Source organism: Mytilus edulis, chromosome 9, assembly GCF_963676685.1.
Source record: "Mytilus edulis chromosome 9, xbMytEdul2.2, whole genome shotgun sequence".
NCBI lineage: Eukaryota > Metazoa > Mollusca > Bivalvia > Mytilida > Mytilidae > Mytilus > Mytilus edulis.
The window spans coordinates 3,968,951-3,992,242 of NC_092352.1; the positions used below are offsets into that span (position 1 = coordinate 3,968,951).

Genomic DNA, 23,292 nt, shown 5'->3' on the forward strand with positions numbered 1-23,292 from the left:
CCCACCAAAAACTAGGGGTGATCTCAGGTGCTTCGGAAGGGTAAGCAGATCCTGCTCCACATGTGGCACACATCGTGTTGTTTATGAGATAACTAATCCGGTAAATAGGTCACATTTATGAAAGGGAAGGGGATTGTAGTTACGACGTAAGGAACATATCCGATACCATTTGGGAAACGGTTATTCCATAACGGTCAACCAACTCGTGACGGAGTCCGTAAATTAAATTTCCGAAGAGATGATTTCAACTTCACCATTTGGAACATAGCTTCCTTGTGAGCAACAACCCTCTATCAAGAAAATCATGATAGGAAATGCAAGCATGGGAATATCGTATCAATTGGGAGATATATACACCGTATGCAGGTGCTTCTGGAATGTTGCTACTTAGAAATGGACAGTTCACAATTGGAAAGCTGAAATCATCTCTTTTGTCGTAAAGTTTTGTTTCAATCGACCCTCATTGTCAATTTCTAGATGTAAGTCAAGATATGAGGCCGACTTAACTGTATCTGTTGTATCCTTAATCTCTTGTTCAATAGGATAGATGCATTCGACATAGTCACCAAATTTTAAATTATTTAGTGAAAGAACATCATCTATATAGCAGAAAGTAGAGTTCAAGGATATTGCTAACTTCTTATCTTTCTTCTAAAGAAGTTGATGTACGTAGTCAGCCTGATTCACGCCACCTCTAGAATAGGCAGTTTCACAATAACTTTGAAGCCCGTCTTTGATTGCTGATAAAATAGATGTTAATAATTTAGAAAGAAGTTTCATGGAGAACTTGGAAGACCCAGCAATATACCGTTGTTTGTAAGGACACTTATGCAGAGTATGTATCCAATACAGTGATGGAAGATCCAGTTCATCATCTTTGATTGAAATTTTAAAGGAACATAGAACAGACCTGTGATTATCTAGGATTTCCTCTTTGGTAAGTGTCGTGAGGGTATATGTTGGGTTTCCAAGTGAATTGTCAATACATAATTCGTTTATCAAGCAATGAGTTTTACACACAAAAACGATTTTGTTTTGGGCTTTATCTGCGGGGACAACAACATATTTGTTATGAAGGTAGGATAAGTGTTTTGCAAGATTAGGGTCTTTAAAGATTGACGTAGCATGGGCATTGATAGACCCATTCAGTTTCTTAATTCTGATTTGTATCAACGACCTCACTGCCTTAATCCATTCGGAAAGAGTGTCTACGTCTTCCTTCTCACGCTTAGCACATTGCCTGGCATAATCGTCGACTGAATCCATCAAAATTTATAATATTCCATATAGAATGTAAATTTTCATCAAACAAATATGCAAAAAAAACTATTGATAGATACCAGGCTTTAATTTTTTTACACAAGACAAACAAAAAAAGATTATTAATGAACCCTGAGTTTATTACAGTTAAATCCTTAGCTTTTGTTTCTGATGATTTGACCATTCTCAATAAAGGTAAATCCATTAATGCACTTCAGACGCATCTGTCACATACATTTTCCGAAGAAAAAGACATGGGGATCATTTGTTAATCCAAAATTGTGTAGTTCTGGTCAACCGTCTTTTGTTTTAAAATACGATTGACCAAAAAATTATTAACCCAGATAAAGGCAACAGTAGTATACCGCTGTTCAATATTCATAAATCGATTATGCGAAAACAAATCTGGGTCATAAACCAAAACCGATGGAAACACATCAACTATAAGAGGAAAACAACAGAGCAACAGTGAAATACAACAAAAATAAACGCCAACATCCATAAAAATTTAATATTTGATAACAACTGCCAAATTCCATAAGTCTCGTCCACATCATTATCATATTTTGTAGTACTTAATACTCAATACTATTTTGTAGCGTCTGGTCCTTCAGAAAAGAGAGTTTTTTTTGCATAGATATATTAGTCTTTGTTAGCCAATTGAATTACCAATAGTATGTTGCTTTATTTTTAAATAAACTTCAATTTCATTTATAGTCCTTTTTATACATCTATGTACTGTAGCGGGTCAAGGTATCTTTGATTAACATTGCTACTGTTTTTCTATTTATACTTACCACTTCTACGTAATAACATATCACATCTTCTGGTCAATCGCATAGTGCTCGCCTACTCAATTGATATATTAGAAGCGTACGTTTTGACGTCATGCGATATCGATTACAAGGGGAGCTTGAATAACGCAGAAAATGTCAGGTCTAAGGTAGCAATACACAGTTGGAAGTTTAGTTTCGCATTATGTAGTGGATTTATATGAACATTTAGATTGTTTTTAACATGTTTTATAGGCCATTTATCTGTTTGACAGTCCGTATTTTCCTATCCCTACCGCACATAGGTCATAAATTATTGTAGTGTTTATCAACAAAGATTTTGCGCTCGATCTTTTCAATTCAATTTTATGGACAAACGAGCAGAAACACAAATGATTTTTTTGGACCACTTGATAGATATAAACCTATGGTTTCATGAAAGGTATCACTGAAATTGATTGAAATTTTCCTTTGGACCAAATTTTGAAGACTTTTGTGACATGTTCACCCCAATATTTTGTATCAAAGAAATGCAGATTGTTGCCATGGTTATACCCAAAAGGTATTATATTTCACCATTATGACCACCATAAATCAAATCTATGGAAGATTCTCTTTCTTTAAATATATACATGCATACCACAAATATTAAGCCTTATTTGTTAGAAAGGAGGGGAAAGAGGGTGTTTAAAAATTATGAGTGTCAATTTTAACTTTTTTTCCTAACTATGTATTGCTACCTAAACTGCAATTGACATTGCAAAAGTTTTATGATTGGTCGTCTTAAAAATCTTTATGTACAAAACTAGTTTTCTGACCAGCATTTGTAATGATTGTTTTCGGTTTCTTTATCGTTATATTTTTGTGGTTTATGAATTTACATTCTAAATGAGTTCTAGTTTTATCAACCAAGAATTTAAGAAAAATGTGTAAAACTCATATGCTGACAATACCCTCCTCGAGGCTACAAAACACCAGCAGCAGTATTTACCAAGTGCTAAAAACATTATAAATTTGGAGCTCCCAAAGCGCTTTTCTTGAATGGCTTTTTTACTCCAAAGAGGACATTTTGAAAATCAATGTTTTCTATAAATCTATTTATTTAAACAAATGCAATACAATACAACTAACATTAACAACCATAGCTGTTTAAACATAATAAATAAATAAATAAAACACTTTTAATAAAAGAAAAAAAATAGAATAGAGCTGAGATGAAAGTCTCCATGTAATCCATCATGAGTCGTTTGTCTGGGTATTACATTGATTTCATCACATATATGCGATACATGACGAAACACATGGTAATATGTAATAACATAGTTATTCAATTTCTCCGAATTTTGGGATAAAACACGTATAAATATCACAATATATATATAAAACACTTGAATAAGTTTAAGAACATGAAATAATTGGTGCAACACTTCATGTCCTTATGACAAATTAAATGCATAGTTGGTTTTCCGATTTGTGATCATATGTTTCATAGTTTCCATTTAATCACTTATCACTCTTTTGCTTTTGGAAAATTTCAAAGCTAACTTCTTTTTAATTTTTTTTTATAGAATTAATAGGCAAGCTTAACACTCTCCGTCTAAATAACACTTAGACTAGTCCCTATTTGGCAGTAAGCAATAAAACATAACAACATATTGATAATTTGCCTCATTCAAAGCTCCACTTACAGTATAAGTTTGATTGGTTTTAAGCATTCCAAAATTATAGTCCCATCAATTACTATGTCTTGTTGAATTTTTGCACGAGACTTAAAACTGAATTTGACTGTTTGATTGTTTCCGGCGATTGACTGTCAGATGAACTTGATTGATTACATGTGACAGACGACTGACCTTTATCGTTTTCCTGTGATATATTTTTATTGTCATCGCTTGGACCTTCATTTATTTGAGCAGACCCAATTTGTGTTGCATAAAGTGGATTTTCTTGTGTATCTAGTCCTATAGCTTCATAGTCACACCCATCTTGTGTCGATACAGGTTTATTTAAGACTTCTATATGTCCTGATTTGTCTTGACTATCTGTCATTTGAACCGGATTATGTGATTGCATTATATTCGTCGGCTCGGTGTCTTTCTTGATTGGTTTTGGTAATGGTTTACGAACAGGTTTATTGTCAATAGCTACATTTTCAGACTTGATTATTTTCGGTGAAGGTTTAGGCGATGGTTTAGGTCCTTTCAAAATTGATTTTATTGCTGCTTTTGGTTTCGGTGGCTGTACACAACGTTCAGCGATTTCATATTCATTCTCATATAATTCATTGGAAGCAGACTCCTGATTTTTGTTGCCGCCATTAGGAGTATCGTACAGACTTGTATACAGCTGCTTTTGGTGATCACGTGACTCGGACGCACTAGGCATCTCATAAACACGTGGTTTAACCATCGGCATGTTTGCATAATCTATCGGTTCGATTCTCTCCCCATCCATAGCAGAATATCCAGGATTGGTTGCTATAATGTTTGTCTCCCCATCATTTTTTCTATTCCATCTGATGATTTTTCTGACACGTGCAAGTAACGTGTTGTTTTGCTCCGGCGCTGAATATATGTAAGATATTCTTTGGTCTGCTGAACTTGGTTCTGCATTGAATACACCACGTCTGAAAAAAAAACATATTTCTACAGCAGCAATAAAAATATACAGATGGCTATTTTCTAAACAGCTAAAAGACCAAATATGTCCAACCTCTGCTAAAGGATGTAGCAAATTCTTTTTTTTTTCAAAATCTAAATTTTTCGACTGCTACTTTCAGTGTATAAATTTCACATAAATTCGCTATACTCGAGAGTTTATATGATAGGTAATCAGTACATTAGTTTCTCATGAATATTGCAGTTAATGGTTTGAATTACATGAATTTTTTTTGCTTAGTACTGATCTGAAGAGACAAGCCATTTTCACTTGATTTTAAGTTTTTTTCTTTGTTGTGTTTACGTTACTGTCCAAAATTATGAGTCAACTCACATTTTAGTCTCCCATTAAATGTGAATATAATTTCCATAAAAAGTGATGTTACTGGTGCTTAAAATTTTCGTGTAATGATGTAAATAAAGACAACAGTGGTATACCGTTGTTCAAAAGTCATGAATCGATCGAGTGAAATCAAACTAAAACCGAGGGAACGTGACACATCAACTATAGAGGAAATCAAAGGTGCAACAGGAACATTGAAGTGCAACATAAACAAACGCCAACACACATAGAAACGAAGTATTTGATAACAACTGCCATATTCTTGATAGATGAATTTACAAAACCACATTATTGACTTTTGTCAACATACATGCAGATCGACGATTATTGACTTCAGTTCTATTCAAATGAATCTAGATAAGCTAACTATTCATTGATTACTAAAAAAAAACTTCATAGTATTTCGAATGATTTTCATGTTTTATGAACATGTTACTTTCAAAAAATGGCGTATTGATACCATCGGGTACGTAACGCCCACCGAGAGTGTTATCGACTTTGGGTTTGTAACAAATTATCAGATACAAATAAATTAGTGTTAGTGTTATCCATTGTATGTATGATGTGTTTGAGCTTTTGAGTTTGCCATTTGATTATGGACTTTCAGTTTTGAATTTTCCTCAGAGTTCAGTATTTTTGTTATTGTACATTTTGTTTGTTCCTTGTAATAAACCTACCTTTTGAGTATCAAAATAACAGCCACTAGTACAATGGAAGTCACTAACACGCCAAATAATACTCCCAGGATGACAGCAACTAGTGAAAATAATACAATAGTTTATTAATTATCATGTACACTGCATAAGTAAAAAAATCAAACATACTAGTTCATAAAAATGCCAGGTTCTCATATTAATCAATAAGAAAAATATGACAAGAAAAAAGATACAGAATATTATAAAACGGCTAGACTTATGACAAGAAAACCACAACAGATGGTTAACTAATATGGTGTATGATTTCAGAATAAGAAACTTCGCATACGCTGAAATAAAGAATTTGAGTCTTACATTCTGGTATTTGAAATTTTTAATTCAAAACTGAATGAACTGGATGCTACTCAATTTAAGATCAATGTTTTTGACAATCATTTAGTAGTAATCAGTCCTTTTAAATAACTGACAATTAAAAGAATATCTCGGTAATAAATTGTAACACGTTCATTCCAAAAATATGTTATCGTTTCGCGCAATTATCTAAAGCTGCCAAGATTGAATTGACACAAGTTCTGATTTTTTTTAATGGTTTTTTGAAAATGATTATTTAAAAAAAAAGATGTGGTAAAATTAATTGCCAACGAGTCAACTCTCAATGCGAGACCAAATAAAAAATTATGTTTAAAGTTTCAATGGAATTTCGTCATGTTTGAACGATTGTTTCACGAGTTCACAGTTTTACAAAAGAAATAAAACAAACCTGGTGTGTCGTCATCCTCGTCATCTTCTGTCGTCACAGACTTGGGCGTTGAAGTCCGAATCGTTGTTAGTTCTAAACAATTATAAAATCAAAGTTCTATAGTCAACTTATTGTCATCATAATGTTATATATATATATATATAAATAGAATGTCGATTCCTGAATCTTACATAATTTTGCTCTCATCAGTAATTTAATTACTGGTCGATTTATACAATAATAACCCCTACCTAAGGTAAATAATAAATAAAAAATTATTCAAAATTCGCAAAAAAAGAAAAACGAAAGATTTCAGTATACAGAATGTACTAATAATGTCATGTTCCCAGGCTTCACATGTACTGGAGATCTAGAGTAACCTTGGAAGGTTTCTCATAATAACACATTGGTCCTAAATTAATTACTCCGTGATACAATAGACAAAACCCAAATGTTAATATGCAAAAGACCAATTTTGTAAGCAAGTTCACTGATGGAAACAGGTTTTTTATTCAATGTTTAATATACACGCATCTATTACCTGGACCAAGGACGTCCTTGCCTGGACTAAAACAATTCATGAATTGGATCTTTCACAATTATGAGTTCAGGATACATCAATTACTTATCTTTCCAACAACTTCAACAGTCTGTTAAGTCTTATTTAAAGGCTTTTGAACACCATAAACGTACCACATAAGTCAATACCACAATACTCCCATCTAGTTTCGGGGTCAGATGTGTAACACCAAGGTCTGTCGTCTTCATCCGGGTTTCTACAGTAATTTTTATTCCCTCTTCCAAACGGCCATTGTTTTGGGATGTGTGGAGAGTTACTGTCCCACCTCTGGCAGGTTATACCACTTGCTGTTATACTTCTAGTTCCATTGTAAAACGCTTTACCATCGATCCGGTAATAACAATCATCTGAAATATTTAAAAACATTATTTTCTACAGTGACCTTATGTATACATTTTGCTTAAGTTCGATTGTTTAAAGTCTCAACTAACGGTCTTCCTTGCCAAAGTAGAAATGTAAGTTACTCATTTGAGTTCCTCATTAATTATATTGTCCTTACGCTATTCTAAACTTTCATCTTTGAGCTTAAGGAAGAAGGTTTGATTTAAAAAGAGTTAAAAAAAAAGCACCCTATTAAATACAAAACTAATTATGTCAACAATAACTGTGTAAGTAAAATACAGAAAATAGTAATGAATTTTCCAAGACTCGATTGGATTTTGTAAAGAAAAAGTTCTTTCAATGAAATACAATATTTGAATACGTTGGGGGAATTTATGTAGTGGTTCCGTGTTCTATTGTTATTTAATGGAAATATATGTATTCCCTCAAATTTTTCACGTTATTCAACAAAATTAGTTATTCATATTTAATTTCTGATTATTTTTACCCAATACCAAAGGATAACTAGTTAGTTTCTGAATACAGGTTACTGGTTAGTTTATAAATACAGGTTACTGGTTAGTTTATGAATACAGGTTACTGGTTAGTTTATGAATACAGGTTACTGAAATGTTAGTTTATGAATAGAGTTACTGAAATGTTAGTGTATTTTAAAACGGGTTACTGAAATGTTAGTTTATGAATACCGGTACAGGTTCATTTAATTTAAACATATTTATTTATAGTGGATTTGGAAAAAAGTTTTGCAACTTATATTAATCCCTTTCCACTTTGCGGGTGTGAGTGCATGCCTTGTAGCGGCTTTAGTCTGCTCTTTTTCGAAATCAACAAGGGTGTCTTTAACGTGCAATACAGGTTACTGGTTAGTTTCTGAATACAGGTTACTGAAATGTCAGTTTCTGAATACAAGTTACTGAAATTTTAGTTTACATGTATGAATACAGGTTACTGAAATGTCAGTTTCTGAATACAAGTTACTGATATGTTAGTTTACATGTATGAATACAGGTTACTGAAATGTTATTGTTAGTCAAGGTACATTGTTAGTCAAGGTATATTGATAGGTCTACTGATTGCTAAATTGTGTCATTAAGAAATCTTTAAAGATAAAATAGATAAAAATAGGAAAATACTAAAAATGTAAATACTAAAAAAAGTTTTTTTCTTCAGAAAAGGTTCGGGAAATGTGAATTTGTGATCTAATTTAATCCAGACAATGTTCATTTGATAGAATTGTAGAACTGCTCGCAAATAAGTTCGTTGAATATTTATGATACATTGTAATATTTAATACAGCAGAACAAAACCTATCCAAATAATCATATGTGCCACCATACTGTGCGCCTTATAACAATAACGTGAGCGAAGCTATATATGTTTCAAGCTTGTGAGAATTCGTACCGTAACATATGTATCTTATATACAAACTCTCATCTGGTCCCGTACACGAATCTCCATAAATACGATCGAATGCATACAACGTGCAATTACGATTCCATTGACAACGACCTTTGACACGCAAGGTCACATCATTTGTTTTACAGAAGAAAGCGTCTCCTTCATAAGAGGCGTATTCAATAATAACAACTTTTCCTGGAGGACATTGTAATACTTTGGTTCTGCCTTCCCTGATCTCAATTTGCTCTGAAAAAATAGTTTTCGTAAACAATGAAAAAGAATCAAGAGAGTTTATTGTCAAATTAATTCAATTTAAACGTGATATGCTCAAAATTTATCACGATTTCGGAAGTATATGACTTCATACCCGAATGCAAAACGTATCATACTAACTTAAAGGATTAAGTTTAAAGTTATTGATATTTAAATTTATATGAGATATTTAAAAAGAAAATGGATAGAACTGCGGTTTATTTGAGAAATTTTCACACGTTTAACGTTATTTAATATTATGTTATCGGATTTAAAATGAATAAATAATGTGTGTGAAAACGTCGACAATTTATAATACATATAGTACAAAAACATCAACGTACGGGGATAGTGGCTTAGAATAAATTGGTTTATGTCAGATATAATACTCTTTTATTTTTGTTATATAGTTCAAGCGAAATGTAATATTAGTTATTTTAATAAAGAATCTGAATCTGAATACGACAACAAAAAGTTTGACAAAGCTGCAGAAAACCTTTTTAATATTCTTTTATTTTTTTGAAATATTTTTTATTTTTATAACTGTTAGTAATTGTCCTTAGATCATTTTAAGCAACAGTATGGTTTGTATTTAGGTGAGCAGAAATTTAGGAGAAAAGACACTTAGTATATATATATATAAACAAACTATAGTAAGCAATCATGCGGGTCATGTATATAGAAAGTTTGTTTATGGTAATAAGCCCTGAAGAAAAGTAATAAATTGTCTACACAGAACTAAACAAATGCATTATCAAATGTATATATATATTACGTATGTATCTGCTTCAATACACTTACCTGAAGTAGCAGGTAAAATTGCTATAATCTCTATAAAAAAAAGCGTTGTCAACAAAAATAAACTAGTGTCCATCTTTGATTTAGGTAAAGGTTAAATAATGTACACATTTAAACGACCGGAAAATGAATCAAATTTAAAATGACCCGTCACAACTATTCAAACACTAAACCTCCATAATAATAAAATGACTAACGTCACATGTTACGATATAGGTCACAGAGTACATAAAATTATTCGACTGTTAAATTTTGAATTGAAATGGAAAAAGTGTGATTGACACATCCTATGTTCCTTGTTCCTTTGTACAGCTGAATAAATAAGCATATCTACATGTAGTTCGTGCTTTATTATTATTTCAATTACATTTAATTTGATATTAAATACTTTTTATGATATATATGTTTTATAATAGATATATTGTCCTTGAAATGTTTACTATTTAGATTATCCTAGTAAATATATTTATATTATTTGTGTTTTCTTTGGAAAAAAAATAATGTTACGGTAGATACCAAGTGACAGATTCAAAACCTCACAAAAAAAAACCAACAAAAAACTCCACTAAAAGAAAACTCACAAAAACATCAACAATTAAAACAATATATTATATTTCAAAATCAAATGACAGATGTACTGATTGTTAGATCGAACTATATATTATATACTAATATATAAAGAAACAAGAAACTTCTAAATTTGTTTGTTACAAACAATGCGGTAGAAGCAATTGTAAGTGCTGTAAAGCCGCCAACACTGACCACTCTTTCAGCAGCACAGTAACAAAGCAGCGATACAACATCTATGTAACATCTAATTGCAAAACGGAAAATAGTATTTATATTCTTACTTGTGGAACTTGCAAGCTGCAGTATGTTGGTGAAACAGAAACTAAATTCAACATCAGACTTAACAATCACCGGTCGTTCTATACAAAAGTGAGAAAATGTCCAATTACGAGACACCTCTTAAGAACACCTCTTCAAATAATTGAGGTAAACAAAAATTGGGAGTCCGAAAGGAGAAAACAGAGAGAAAGGTTCTGAATGCATCAGCTACGTACTCTTGAACCTGATGGACTTAATGAGAGGATGAAAAACAGTTCTTCTCAAAACCAAAGGAATAAATCATGAATTTCATTCTATTTAACTAAAACAACTATTTGTTTAGATTTAAATATTGTTATGTACAATAAACGGCAAAAATATGTTTTATATAGACCATCAATCAATTTGTTAAACTTTTACACGAATTTTGTGTAGCTGAAGCTACAAAGATATGTTTTGTCATGCATCCGATTTCACCTAGATAGATGCACACGCCCGATGAAGCTAATTTGTTTAGCGAAATATTGCGTGAATAATATATAAAATATAACAACTAATTTTATAACACTCATTAGTGTGTTAAAGAACATTACATTCTTAGACACGTATATACTAATATAATATATAGTTCGATCTAACAATCAGAACATCTGTATTATCTGAGACTACTAGCTATAACACATAATATATATGTGTTATAGTAGTCTCAGGTATTATATATTAAAATATGTATACAAGTCTAAATTGAAAACTACGTTCAAACCTATGATTGCGTTGGATAAAAACCTCAATTTTTATACGTGTGCATGTAAAACAAATTTCGTTGTAGAAGGGTCTAAATACAGCACAAACAACATTTCCCAAAAGACTAACAGGTCGAACAACTGATGTTCTTTAACCCTGCTGACTGCCATTGGCGATTTCCAAATAAAATTGACCACAAGATCTTAATATAAATTTAATACTAAACAGAAAACAATAAACTTGTGGCCAAGATGTTATACCACATAAGGTGTAGTACATATATATATAAGACGTTCGGCATAGCCGTACCGGATATAGCGGCGTTTTGAATTTGCGCCGATCTGCATTTTATTTGCGCCGATTGTTTTACAGGTAAATTACAGGTAAATTACAGGTGAATTACAGGTGAATAAATATACGAAGATGTGGTATTAGTGCCAATGAGACAACTCTCCATCAAAGTCAAGTTATTTTTCATTTATCATAACAGACCTCTTCGGTAATCCACTTGTACATATGAATTGTCAAACATGTATACATATAATTGTTGTCCCCTGCTCACCCCGGGGAGATGGTACAAGGCATACAAGACACATCTGCAGACGTTTTCCTTGGTCGTATCCGTAGTTCTTCAGCTTCTGTCTTTCGGTCATCTGCCACAGGGTTATGCTCGTTCGAGGTTTTGATAATAGTCAGACTATCATAATCCGTGGTGACTCTGGCTTTACACTATTTTAAGGTACATCAGTAAGATATGTTGTTATGTTTCTGGACATTGACCTTCCGATATGTATGGCCGTCGGTGATTAAAGAATTGACTCCTCGGCTTGTTTTAGTGTGCATTATATTCATCATGTAACAACGTAGTTCCAGAACAATATGAATCAAAATTAACTAATTAAACATAGGTGAACAACATTTATGACCAGATTTTATCAATGGTATAGTACATGTACAAACTTACATGTAAATCTAATAAGTAGCAAATATAAAATCGGCGCAAATGTCATACGCCCAGCTGTACAAACAACTTAACAATCAGACGGACCAATCATTGCAATAATGGCAGATTATACACTAATTTACTAGCTATAATGACAATTAAGCAAGTTATCCGTCAAGACACAACCTATTTCACGAAATAAAGAACATACAAACTAAGTTTATTGTTCACCTAATTACAAACTCATTCCAAACACAAATAATGGCTGTTCGAATGATCCCGTTTTGACCCAATTTCGAAAGACAATCGAAGTCATGTGATTACCAAATTAGGGTATTTTTTGGACAATTTTTGTTCAACTGAGATCAGTTGGTTTCCTCTTAATGATCCTTTCAAATTCATTCAAAGCATGATTACACGTGTGTACCTGTCAGAAGTTCTACATTAAAGGTTATTTCTTTAACACTGTTTAAATAATTTGTTTTTATCGGTACTAACATTGAATTTGTTATTGATAAATTAAAACTAAACTAAATAAGTACTGCATCCTGTCGATATTTGTATTTTGGCATTTTACATGTTTTCTCATACTGTAGAAGACGTCTTTACATTAAATCCATTGGATATGTATTTATTGATATATTTATGTCTGAGAAACATCATATAATGTTGTTAGTTGTAATTGGCTTTGAACTAGCTTTCTGTAACTCTAGGTACTTTTTGGTCGGTACGGTGTGTCTTTAGTCCTTTTTAATTGTTTTTGTACTTTGTGCCGACCTGATGGGTTAAAACTTAAAACTTTTCAACTGATTGTTTATAGTTTATTCTAATGGTACACTGTTGAACCAGATAAAAGTAGGGCCGAGTGCTTCCAAACATGTTTAACGCCGCCAAATTATGTATATGATTGTCCTACGTTAGCAGCCTGTGATGTAGTGGTTTTCGTTGGTTGTTGTCCATCATATTTGTTTTTCGTTTATTGGTTTGTACATATGTTTGTTTTCTCGATTGAATGGTTTAACATTTTGTCATGTATGAGCCATTTTAGCTCACTGTATGTGGTGTGATTTTTGCTCATTATTGAAGTTCGTATGGTGACACAAAATTACTATCATCTACATTATTTGGTGTCTGGTGGAAAATTGTCTCATTGGCAACCATACCACATCTTTTTATTTTATATTGATATGATTATAAGCTTTGTTATGATTGCAGTGTGTGTTTTGTGGAGTGCAATTTTGAAGTGCGGGATACACCTGATCGCCATTTGTCCGCCATATCATTTTCGCTATATTTAGAATGTACATTTGAACACCAAAAGATAGTGTGGTGAAAATAACTGACGATTTTATCAGCTAGAAGTGTTAAATTTTCTATTTTTAATCTTTGCTAAACATGGATTTAGAGTGGTATAAAAGGATATGATTACGCCTTAGTTTTGTGGTAATTTGCCTTTTCCAGGATTAGAATAATATTCTTATTGCTAGGTTGTTAGTGGTTAATACGGAAGTGATACACCTGATCGCCATATGTCCGCCATATCATTTTCGCTATATTTAGAATGTACATTTGAACACCAAAATATAGTGTGGTGAAAATAACTGACGATTTTATCAGCTAGAAGTGTTAAATTTTCTATTTTTAATCTTTGCTAAACATGGATTTAGAGTGGTATAAAAGGATATGATTACGCCTTAGTTTTGTGGTAATTTGCCTTTTCCAGGATTAGAATAATATTCTTATTGCTAGGTTGTTAGTGGTTAATACGGAAGTGATACACCTGATCGCCATATGTCCGCCATATCATTTTCGCTATATTTAGAATGTACATTTGAACACCAAAATATAGTGTGGTGAAAATAACTGACGATTTTATCAGCTAGAAGTGTTAAATTTTCTATTTTTAATCTTTGCTAAACATGGATTTAGAGTGGTATAAAAGGATATGATTACGCCTTAGTTTTGTGGTAATTTGCCTTTTCCAGGATTAGAATAATATTCTTATTGCTAGGTTGTTAGTGGTTAATACGGAAGTGGTTAGAGGTCCATCCCCATCCCCAATCGTCACAACTCGGCCGATTCCGTACCTCATCTAGGAGAGAAGCGGGGTCACCCAAGGACTGCCGATTGTCCCCATCCCGAGTCAAAAAAGGCAAAATCATTTTGATGAGTAAAATGACAGTTTTGTCGACAAAAGGTAGAGCTCAACATTTGAACAATACTGTTCCGGACAGATTTTCTCTATTTACAGCTGTTTTCAAAATAACTTTAGTTTACACCTTTTATTTTTTATTTTTGCTGTGTCGACCATCTTGGTCGGCAGGCTGTGACACCTTTTTAAAACAAGATATCCAAATGATGATTGTGACCTAGTTTTGTTAAATTCCTGGAGAAGATTTTTGTATAGTTTAAGGACGACGACGAACGATTGGGACAAGGGAGCAAAAAAAATATGTGGTATTATTGTCAATGAAATAACCTTTCACCAGAGGTAGTAGTTAACAACTACAGGTAACAATACGGCCTCCAACGATGAACAAGATGCATAACGCAAATCAAGCTGTGAAAAACACCGAAATGTCAAATGTTCAACGATTCAAACTGGAAAAACGGACTGTCTAATATATGTACAAAACAAATTCAAACACACATATAATATAAAGGCAACAAACGAACTACAGGCCATAAAGCCGGCTAAACAAAATCTTACGTTTGCACTTCAGTCATCAAATCTCAGTAACTATGTGCGATGTGTTTAATATTTAGTTGGTTGGTTCCTAGTTATAATTTCTATAGATTTTTTTTTATCATTTACATTACGGGGAAAAGAAACGAAAGATAACAACAACACAATCAAAACTTATAAACCAAAAAGGGACCGATCATGCCATGGCAAAATATCGAAAACAAAGTAAAGACAGTCTACAAAACACAAACTAAATTAAGACTGAGCAAAACGAACATCCTAGTCCACATAAAACCCTCATCGTGTTGATCATTGGCAAATTTAAAGCTTCTTGATTTGAATTTTTAAAGTGTATATATGAAATAAAAATCCACGAGATTTGAGGGCACTATACAGTCGAGTGTTTAATTTTATTATCGTTTAACCAATGTTGAAAAGTATTTGATAACTGGCAAAATAGTATCAATGACGATACAACACAACCAAAACAGATTCACAAAACGATATAGCTAGATTCGATGTGTGCTATATCTTCGATCTTAAGCAATCATTAACATTTTTTATCATTTCTTTATTATCAAATGTATGCTATAAAAAAGGAGATGTGGTATGATTGCAAATGAGACAACTCTCCACAAGAGACCAAAATGACACACATGACTGTTTTCAAGTACATCATATAAAAAAGAAGATGTGGTATGATTGCCAATGAGACAACTATCCACAAAAGACCAAAATGACACAGACATTAACAACTATAGGTCACCGTACGGCCTTCAACAATGAACAAAGCCCATACTGCATAGTCAGCTATAATAGGCCCCGATAAGACAATGTAAAACAATTCAAACGAGAAAACTAACGGCCTTATTTATGTAAAAAAATGAACGAAAAACAAACATGTAACACATCAGTATACAAATCAAATTCAAAATATCCATTATTTGAATTAAAGACTATGAAAATTGTTCTAAAACATTTAAAGATTTTGTAACGACATTTCATCTAAAGTTGACGACATTAGTTGAACTTCCACAGCGGAATGTTCTAGAGTTATGTATTTCAGAAAGCGCTTTGTAGTTGTTAACACTTGATGTTAACATCTACAAAGCGCTTTCTGAAATACATAACTTGATGTTAACATCTACAAAGCGCTTTCTGAAATACATAACTTGATGTTAACATCTACAAAGCGCTTTCTGAAATACATAACTCTAGAACAAAAGTTGTTAACATCTACAAAGCGCTTTCTGAAATACATAACTCTAGAACATTCCGCTGTGGAAGTTCAACTAATGTCGTCAACTTCAGATGAAATTTCGTTACAAAAATCAAGTGTTTGAAGCTCCTCCTACTAATAATGGGAGATGTAAGTCATACTCCAACGGAAGGCTCCACTCCAAATAGTAATTCAAAAAAGTGTTTCACAATTAAGCATTCTACAAAATGAATATTTAACACACGTTCATGTAGCGGTAAGTTTTTTCTGTACAAATGTTAACAATGATTGCTATATTCTGTACCGTCTGCGGATATTTGAATACCAGTAGTGTTATACGTGCTAATGTCGTTATGATTGTACGTATACGAGTTTAAATCAACTGCCCCTCTTACAACCCCTTCAGCATGGTCATATGTACCAATGTCTGCATTATTGTACGTCCCACAATTTGTTTTGACAGAAGCACGGAATTTTAAGTGATTATACTCTGTTTTGATTGATTCTTCGTCTCTGATGCTGATTTCATCATAGTGACTCTCTCCTTTCCCGCTATCTATAGTATCAGAACTATTTACTTCTGTAGTTGTTTGTTTTCTGTACTCTACTTCTTCTTGCTCTTTGCTCTTTTGTCTAAAAAAAGTACAATTTCTTATCAGTTAAGTTATTGTTGGAAATGATTGACTCAGTAATTTATCAGTAAAATCAGTTACTTGAAGGGACACATACAACACATTAAATACGTTTTCAATCCTTTTTTTACTTGTAATCTATGTACGAAATACTTTAAAAAATATCAATGTTAAAATACAACGAAAATGAATAAAGCCATTACAATATCAATTATAAAAATGACTTTGTGGTATGATTGCCAGTTAGACAACTAACCAACTTTATTCTAGGATTAAACGCCTTTTTAAAGAATTTATTAGTATCTAAACTTTACCAATTCATGCACAAACAAATAAAAGTCCAAACGATGATCGAACGCGATGAAAAGTAGTTCGGTCAACGTCGTCTATCGAAAAATAAATAACGTCAAGAGTCACAACCAGCAGTCCTTTCGACCAATCATATAAACCAACATAATGCTCAAGCAAATCCCTGACCTAGACCCTGAGAATTATCCAAAAAAATTGTTTGACCTAATATCTTAAGACTTACCTCCGTCTTACAAATATTGCACTGACAATGACAATCACAATACATACCACAACACCAACTAGTATGTAAGGAAGTACTGTAAATATAAAGCATCAACATATTATCTCCATCACAAATCAAATTAAAACATTTAACACAATCTTCTTTGGTTGTTTTGCTTAGTTTTTTTTTGGTTAAAAATGTGTTAAACGCTTTCGGTAAAAAAAATCTATGGAAATGCAAAATGGATAAAGAAAAGTCGTCCTTCTAATAATTTAATCGTCCTGAAAATGCATTTTTATATTTGCCACTGGACGTACAGCAAAAATCAATCAATCATGCAATTTTCTTTCTATAAATTACCCAATGTCATTATTCTAATTGAAAGTCGAAAATAAACTGATAACCCCATGGGGAAAAAGAAAATAGACTATAAGATGAAAAATAGTAAAGAAAACGACAACTAGGCTGAGCAACACAAACTCGACCAGGTTGGCTCATGTCACGCTATAGAAGGGTAAGCAGATTCTTCTCCATATGTGGCGCCCGTCGTTTTGCTCATGTAAGTACACACCAGGTGTGATAAGTCTTACTCATTTAGGAAAAAGGAGGACGGGGATTGTAGTTTCAACGATTGGACGTTTCCATCGTCATCTGTATTCGAATGGATATATCATAACGGCCAACCAACTCGTGATGGCGTCCATACATTTTTCGAAGGGATGATTTTAACTTGTAATCCTTGTTAGAGAAAAATAAAACACGTGCTATGTTATTTTACTTCTTTTCTGCGGTACTGTGAACTATCATTCTACGTTGGGATCCATAGCATACTCTCTTATACCGAATTGATTTTTTATTAAAAAACACTTAATGTCCAATACAAGACTACTTAAAATATCTGTTAAAGTAGATATTGAACGAGTTTATATTTTTTGTTCTCACACGGTATACATACAATTCAAAAGAGTATCCCAGGAGATCAAAAAGGAAAATGTGGTTATTAAAATGAAGGCATGAAAAACTAAATACATAGGGAGTGTTTAATATAAAACGGCCAGAAGATGCTTAACCGCAAATTTCATCTTGGGTAACTTAGCTTGAATATCTTACATAATTTAAAAACCATAGACACGGAAATAAGTTCTTGTATAATAATTGTGTGACCACTGCATATAATGCATATAGTTATGGCGTTCCATATAATTATCTACATATGGCAGTCATGGCGTTCCATTGAACAAGCGTTCACTTCATTTTAAATACCATATAGCTGTCTTGATTACAATTGAACCAGCGAAAAATTGCAACCATGGATACAAACTCTCCTTGGTAATCAATTTTATATACATGTTTGTATCTTACATTTGTTTTTTCTATTAAATTAATAATGTTAAAACTTCCTGCCTTGATGGAGCTCATAATCTAAGTTATCCCTTCTATTCTAAAAATCGAGTCATATTTTAATCAATAATTTGAAACTTGGGAGTACCAAAATAAAATACCAGGGAACTTTTATGGAATGTTATGCAACTGTCATACAGTGAGAGGTTTAGCTAGCTATAAAACAAGGTTTAATTACATATTTTACAGAAAGAAATGCTTGTACCAAGTCAGGTTTATGACAGTTATTTTTTTATTCGTTTGATGTGTTCGAGCTTCTGATTTTGGTATTTGAGAAGAGACTTTCCGTTTTGAAATTTCCATGGAGTTCTGTGTTTGTGTTATTTACTTTTTATAGCTGTCTCATGTAAAACATCAAATAAACTGTACGAAGCGACATACTTTGTAACACTTGTGATCTGTCATTTGTGGACTGGTTTACAGTATCTTCTTTAACATTTCCTGAAACCATCAATAACAAATTAGAATATTTCATTAGACTTATAATAATATTTGATAAATGATTAAAAACAACACTGGTAGAGAAACCAGGACTACACTTAATATCGCCGTTCAAGTTACCATACAGTGACATTTATTCGCTTTCATTTATACACTAATACAATTCACAGTAAATAAAAAAAAAATGATCAATAATTATTGTTTTTAGATATTGTTTTGAGATATAGTTTGTAATTGTTCACTAGATGAAATGTATGGCGAATTTATCATACTGCATATGAAAACCATAGCACCAAAGCTTATTTGCGAAATCTTTCTGTATTTATTAGAGAAAAGAAACTAATTCTTTCACTTTGGACTTACCTTTGCAGTCATATGATATCTCAGCATATGGTTTGAAAGTGTTCGAAGTACAAGTACCAGCTGGAAGTGCTCCTATCGCAGTATTATAAAACGTACAATTATTTTTATCCTGGCATATTTTCTTTAGAGCTGTACTAATAGCCGCACTACCATTGCATCGTCCCGGGAGTATAGATAAATCGGGACATTCATTGGTGTTAAATCGACCATAATGTACAACAATAATGTCAATGGACTGGTTTCCAACACATGATACAACTGCACTTTTATCAAAACAGACACGAGTTGTGTTCAAACCTGTAAAAATTGAGTTGAACAATAACAAAACATTAAGTTAAAAAAACTACTTTAAATGTGGAAAAGAAATTGCTTGGATTGTCGTAACGAACAAACATTTGTCTGATAATAGTATGGTGTACCTTCTGAATTTTCAAAGACTACAACTTGTAGAAAATACAAGTGCATTCTTTTAAATTGAGGTCCATTTGGTTGTCCGACGAACATGAGATATATGGCAGGAAAGACTTAAGAGGGGGCGTAGCTAGAAAGAAACAATGTGGAAGCATGTACCACCGAGCGGAGCGAGGCGAAAAAATTTTGGGACCCTTTTATGCAGAAAAATGTTTTTTTTCGGTTTTCGGTCATAGGACGGTTTAAAGAGGCACTATATGTAGTCAGGACTTAAAAATATGATTGTAAAACTATTAATAAATCTTCTGAATAGAGTAATACATAAACAACACATATTTGTGATACAGAATTTACTCAAAATCGTCAAAAATCTTCTCTTTGGGTCTAGGCAGAAACAAACTTTTCTATTACTTTGTCAATATTCACACGGAAATACCGATGAATATGCAGTAACTGCATGTCGTTGTTCATTGTTGATCGTACATTTGTTTTCAACATACGTAGTACACTGATAGATCTCAATGGTAGCACTCGCAAGATGTTATAAACCAGCGTACATGTTCGGCATCGAGCGAACTCCCAATTAAATTCGTCAAAATGACATGCCAGGTCAGTTTCGTATGTCTCAGACAATGTTGAGATTTGTTCGTCTGTTATATTTCCTACAACACGATGAAGCAGATACAGCACAAAGAAGCGATTTTCTGATAATACTAGACGCGACTCCACTCTCCAGTTCCCTTATCATATGGTCTATGAACGCCAAAAATAATGAGACTTTCCAATACTGTTTTGGCGTGTTTGCAGGGTGATTGGCTCCGGTAGTCTGCCGACCACATCGCCTCGGCATATTTCAATTATATCGAAGGGACCTGATAATTCTAATGCCGATTGGTACATCTCATTCGAAACTGATGAACCGTACGCTGTAAAATGTGCTCCAAAACTACATGTCTTACATGTCTTAGACTGAGTATTACAACAATCAAATCTTGTAAAATATACAAGTTACTGTCCGATTTTGCCATCATCTCCAATAAAACTTTTATTTTGAAACCAAATGCCGTTATTTAATGATATTTCATCAATTAAAAAAGTGACAACATAGGTGTTTCCTTTAACATTAAATTTATAAATTTTTATTTTGCCATTATTATGATTATTATTTTTTTTGCATGCCGAATCGATGTGCACGCAACTGCGTGTTAGCGTATAGGGAGCTACGCGCCTGTATAATCCTATGATTCAGATGTTTCTAGTTGTGTGGTAGTTTGTTTTGTTTTAAGCAATTATCTCGTACATACAGTTGTTTTAGCAGATCATATGGGTGTTTAAGTTGTTGTAAGATGTTATTGGATCCAAGCCATTCGATCCATCATTAAATAAACTCATATAAGATACCAGGACTAAATTTTGTATATACGCCAGACGCGCGTTTCGTCTACAAAAGACTCGTCAGTGACGCTCGAATCCAAAAAAGTTAAAAAGGCCAAATAAAGTTCGAAGTTGAAAAGCATTAAGGACCAAAATTCATAAAAGTTATGCCTTAATGCACTGTTCTTCTTGTATGTCTTATTCGGTTTGGTACACTAATTCAGTTTTTTTTCTATTTTCAGCTTCACGTCTTCCCAGATAATTGATTACGTAGAGATTGGATTGTTATTGTTCTATAATAATTTCTGTATTCTTGACCTTCCTTTTTGCTTTTATGCTTTGTCGGAATGCCTTTTTGTGTTTTTTCCTTACATGTGACGTTGTTCTGTACTTATACTTCCAATCATTGTGTTATTGTGTCATCGTAAATGTTTGTTTATATATTTGTTTGATTTTATAGTGATTAAGATAATGTTGACTGTTGTATCCCAATTTGACATTTTTACCTATTATGTGTGTTTGTTTTGTTCACGCGTCGTGGTCAATATAATGGAACTGTCATACACATGAGAGGTTAAGCTAGCTATAAAAACAGTTTTAATCCACCATTTTCTACATAAGAAAATGCCTGTCCATTTGTTTCAATTTGCCTGAGCTTTTGATAATGCCGTTTTATATAACGTAATTTAATGCGACTATCATATAAGTGAGAGGTTTAGCGCTACAAAACCAGGTTCAATCCACCATTTTCTACATTTGAAAATGCCTGTACCAAGCCAGGAACATTGCAGTTGTTGTCCATTCGTTTGATGTGTTTGGCATTTGATTTTGCCATTTGATTGGGGACTTTACGATTGAATTTTCCTCAGAGTTCAGTAATTTTGTGATTTTACTTTTGACTATTTACTTTCTGTTTTGGATTTTTCTTGGAGTTCTGTGTGTTTGTGATTTTACCTTGTATTACAAAAAGTCCTATCAGAATTTTAAGTATGCTTATGTTGTTTGAATATCGTTGTTAGACAATAAGCATGCTGTGTTGTTGTAATGTTTGAGTATAAATTGACTTTTGATGTGTTTAGCTTTTCAATATCAACTATAATGAGTATGACGAGAAAAAGTAAAATGGGGATGATGGTGTTGATGATGACTGAATGTTTTGGAGAAGTAATGAAAAGAAGGGATGGATTTGTTTAAAATGAAAGACAACGAGGAAAAGGATGTACACAAAAATGTACACAAACAGTACAAATGAAGAAACTTACTCATAAATAATTAAGAAGGTAAACTCAGTTTTCACGGATTGAAAATAGTTAAAGCAATTGACACATTATCATTTAATTATACACATTGAACTATTATATAAATTGTATACTACACTAAACACAGTGTGAATTAAAAAAAACTTACCTTGAAGAACGGGAATACAATTTACGATGAAACTAATGAAAAATACCAGCTTCATCCTTTCACAACTCCAATGAATAGACTTATTTCAACATGACGTTACACAACACGAAAACAAATATCTCGTACGAGTACTCGAGAGTTTAATGTTACTAAGAAAATGTACTTTCACGCAAAAAAACATATTTTTTCAATTCTTATTTTATGAAGTACTTGGAAAGGGTTTTATATAATTTAAAACAATGATGACATACAAAAGTTTAACGTAAAGCTGAATATGAATATGTTTTATTTTGGTATCCGGTGATTAACACAAAGCTTCCGAGATCATATAACTTAAGGATCCTCGTGCGTACGTCAGAGTGTAGCACTTAAAGAGGACTTAGATGAGTTTTAACACAGAATAATATTCAAAATAATAAATAGAAATTAGTCAATATATAGTTTTTTTAAATAATTTGCCAATTAAAACCATGTGACCAATGGAGTAGTCAAATAGATGGTTCGAAAAACCTCGAAATTAATTGAATTTTT

General features: G+C 32.6%; 2 protein-coding genes across 3 annotated transcripts; both read right to left on the minus strand.

Annotated features, from left to right (window-relative positions):
• Positions 1-3,115: 3,115 nt before the first annotated feature.
• LOC139487526 (uncharacterized) lies at positions 3,116-10,915 on the minus strand. Of its 2 annotated transcripts, XM_071272391.1 has the most exons (6): positions 9,802-10,915; positions 8,752-8,994; positions 7,122-7,355; positions 6,450-6,521; positions 5,711-5,789; positions 3,116-4,659 (listed from the first exon to the last, which is right to left on the minus strand). In XM_071272391.1, the coding sequence occupies exons 1-6, from the start codon at positions 9,872-9,874 to the stop codon at positions 3,774-3,776; spliced, it is 1,587 nt and encodes a 528-aa protein (XP_071128492.1). In that variant the 5' UTR covers positions 9,875-10,915; the 3' UTR covers positions 3,116-3,773. The 2 variants fall into 2 exon arrangements, with proteins under 2 accessions (XP_071128492.1, XP_071128493.1); XM_071272392.1 differs by lacking the exon at positions 8,752-8,994 and having other exon boundaries at positions 9,802-10,112.
• A 5,438-nt stretch (positions 10,916-16,353) lies between these two features.
• LOC139489443 (uncharacterized) lies at positions 16,354-23,067 on the minus strand. Its single transcript, XM_071275768.1, has 5 exons — positions 22,762-23,067; positions 19,570-19,866; positions 19,147-19,206; positions 17,383-17,458; positions 16,354-16,851 (listed from the first exon to the last, which is right to left on the minus strand). The coding sequence occupies exons 1-5, from the start codon at positions 22,814-22,816 to the stop codon at positions 16,497-16,499; spliced, it is 843 nt and encodes a 280-aa protein (XP_071131869.1). The 5' UTR covers positions 22,817-23,067; the 3' UTR covers positions 16,354-16,496.
• Positions 23,068-23,292: the final 225 nt, after the last annotated feature.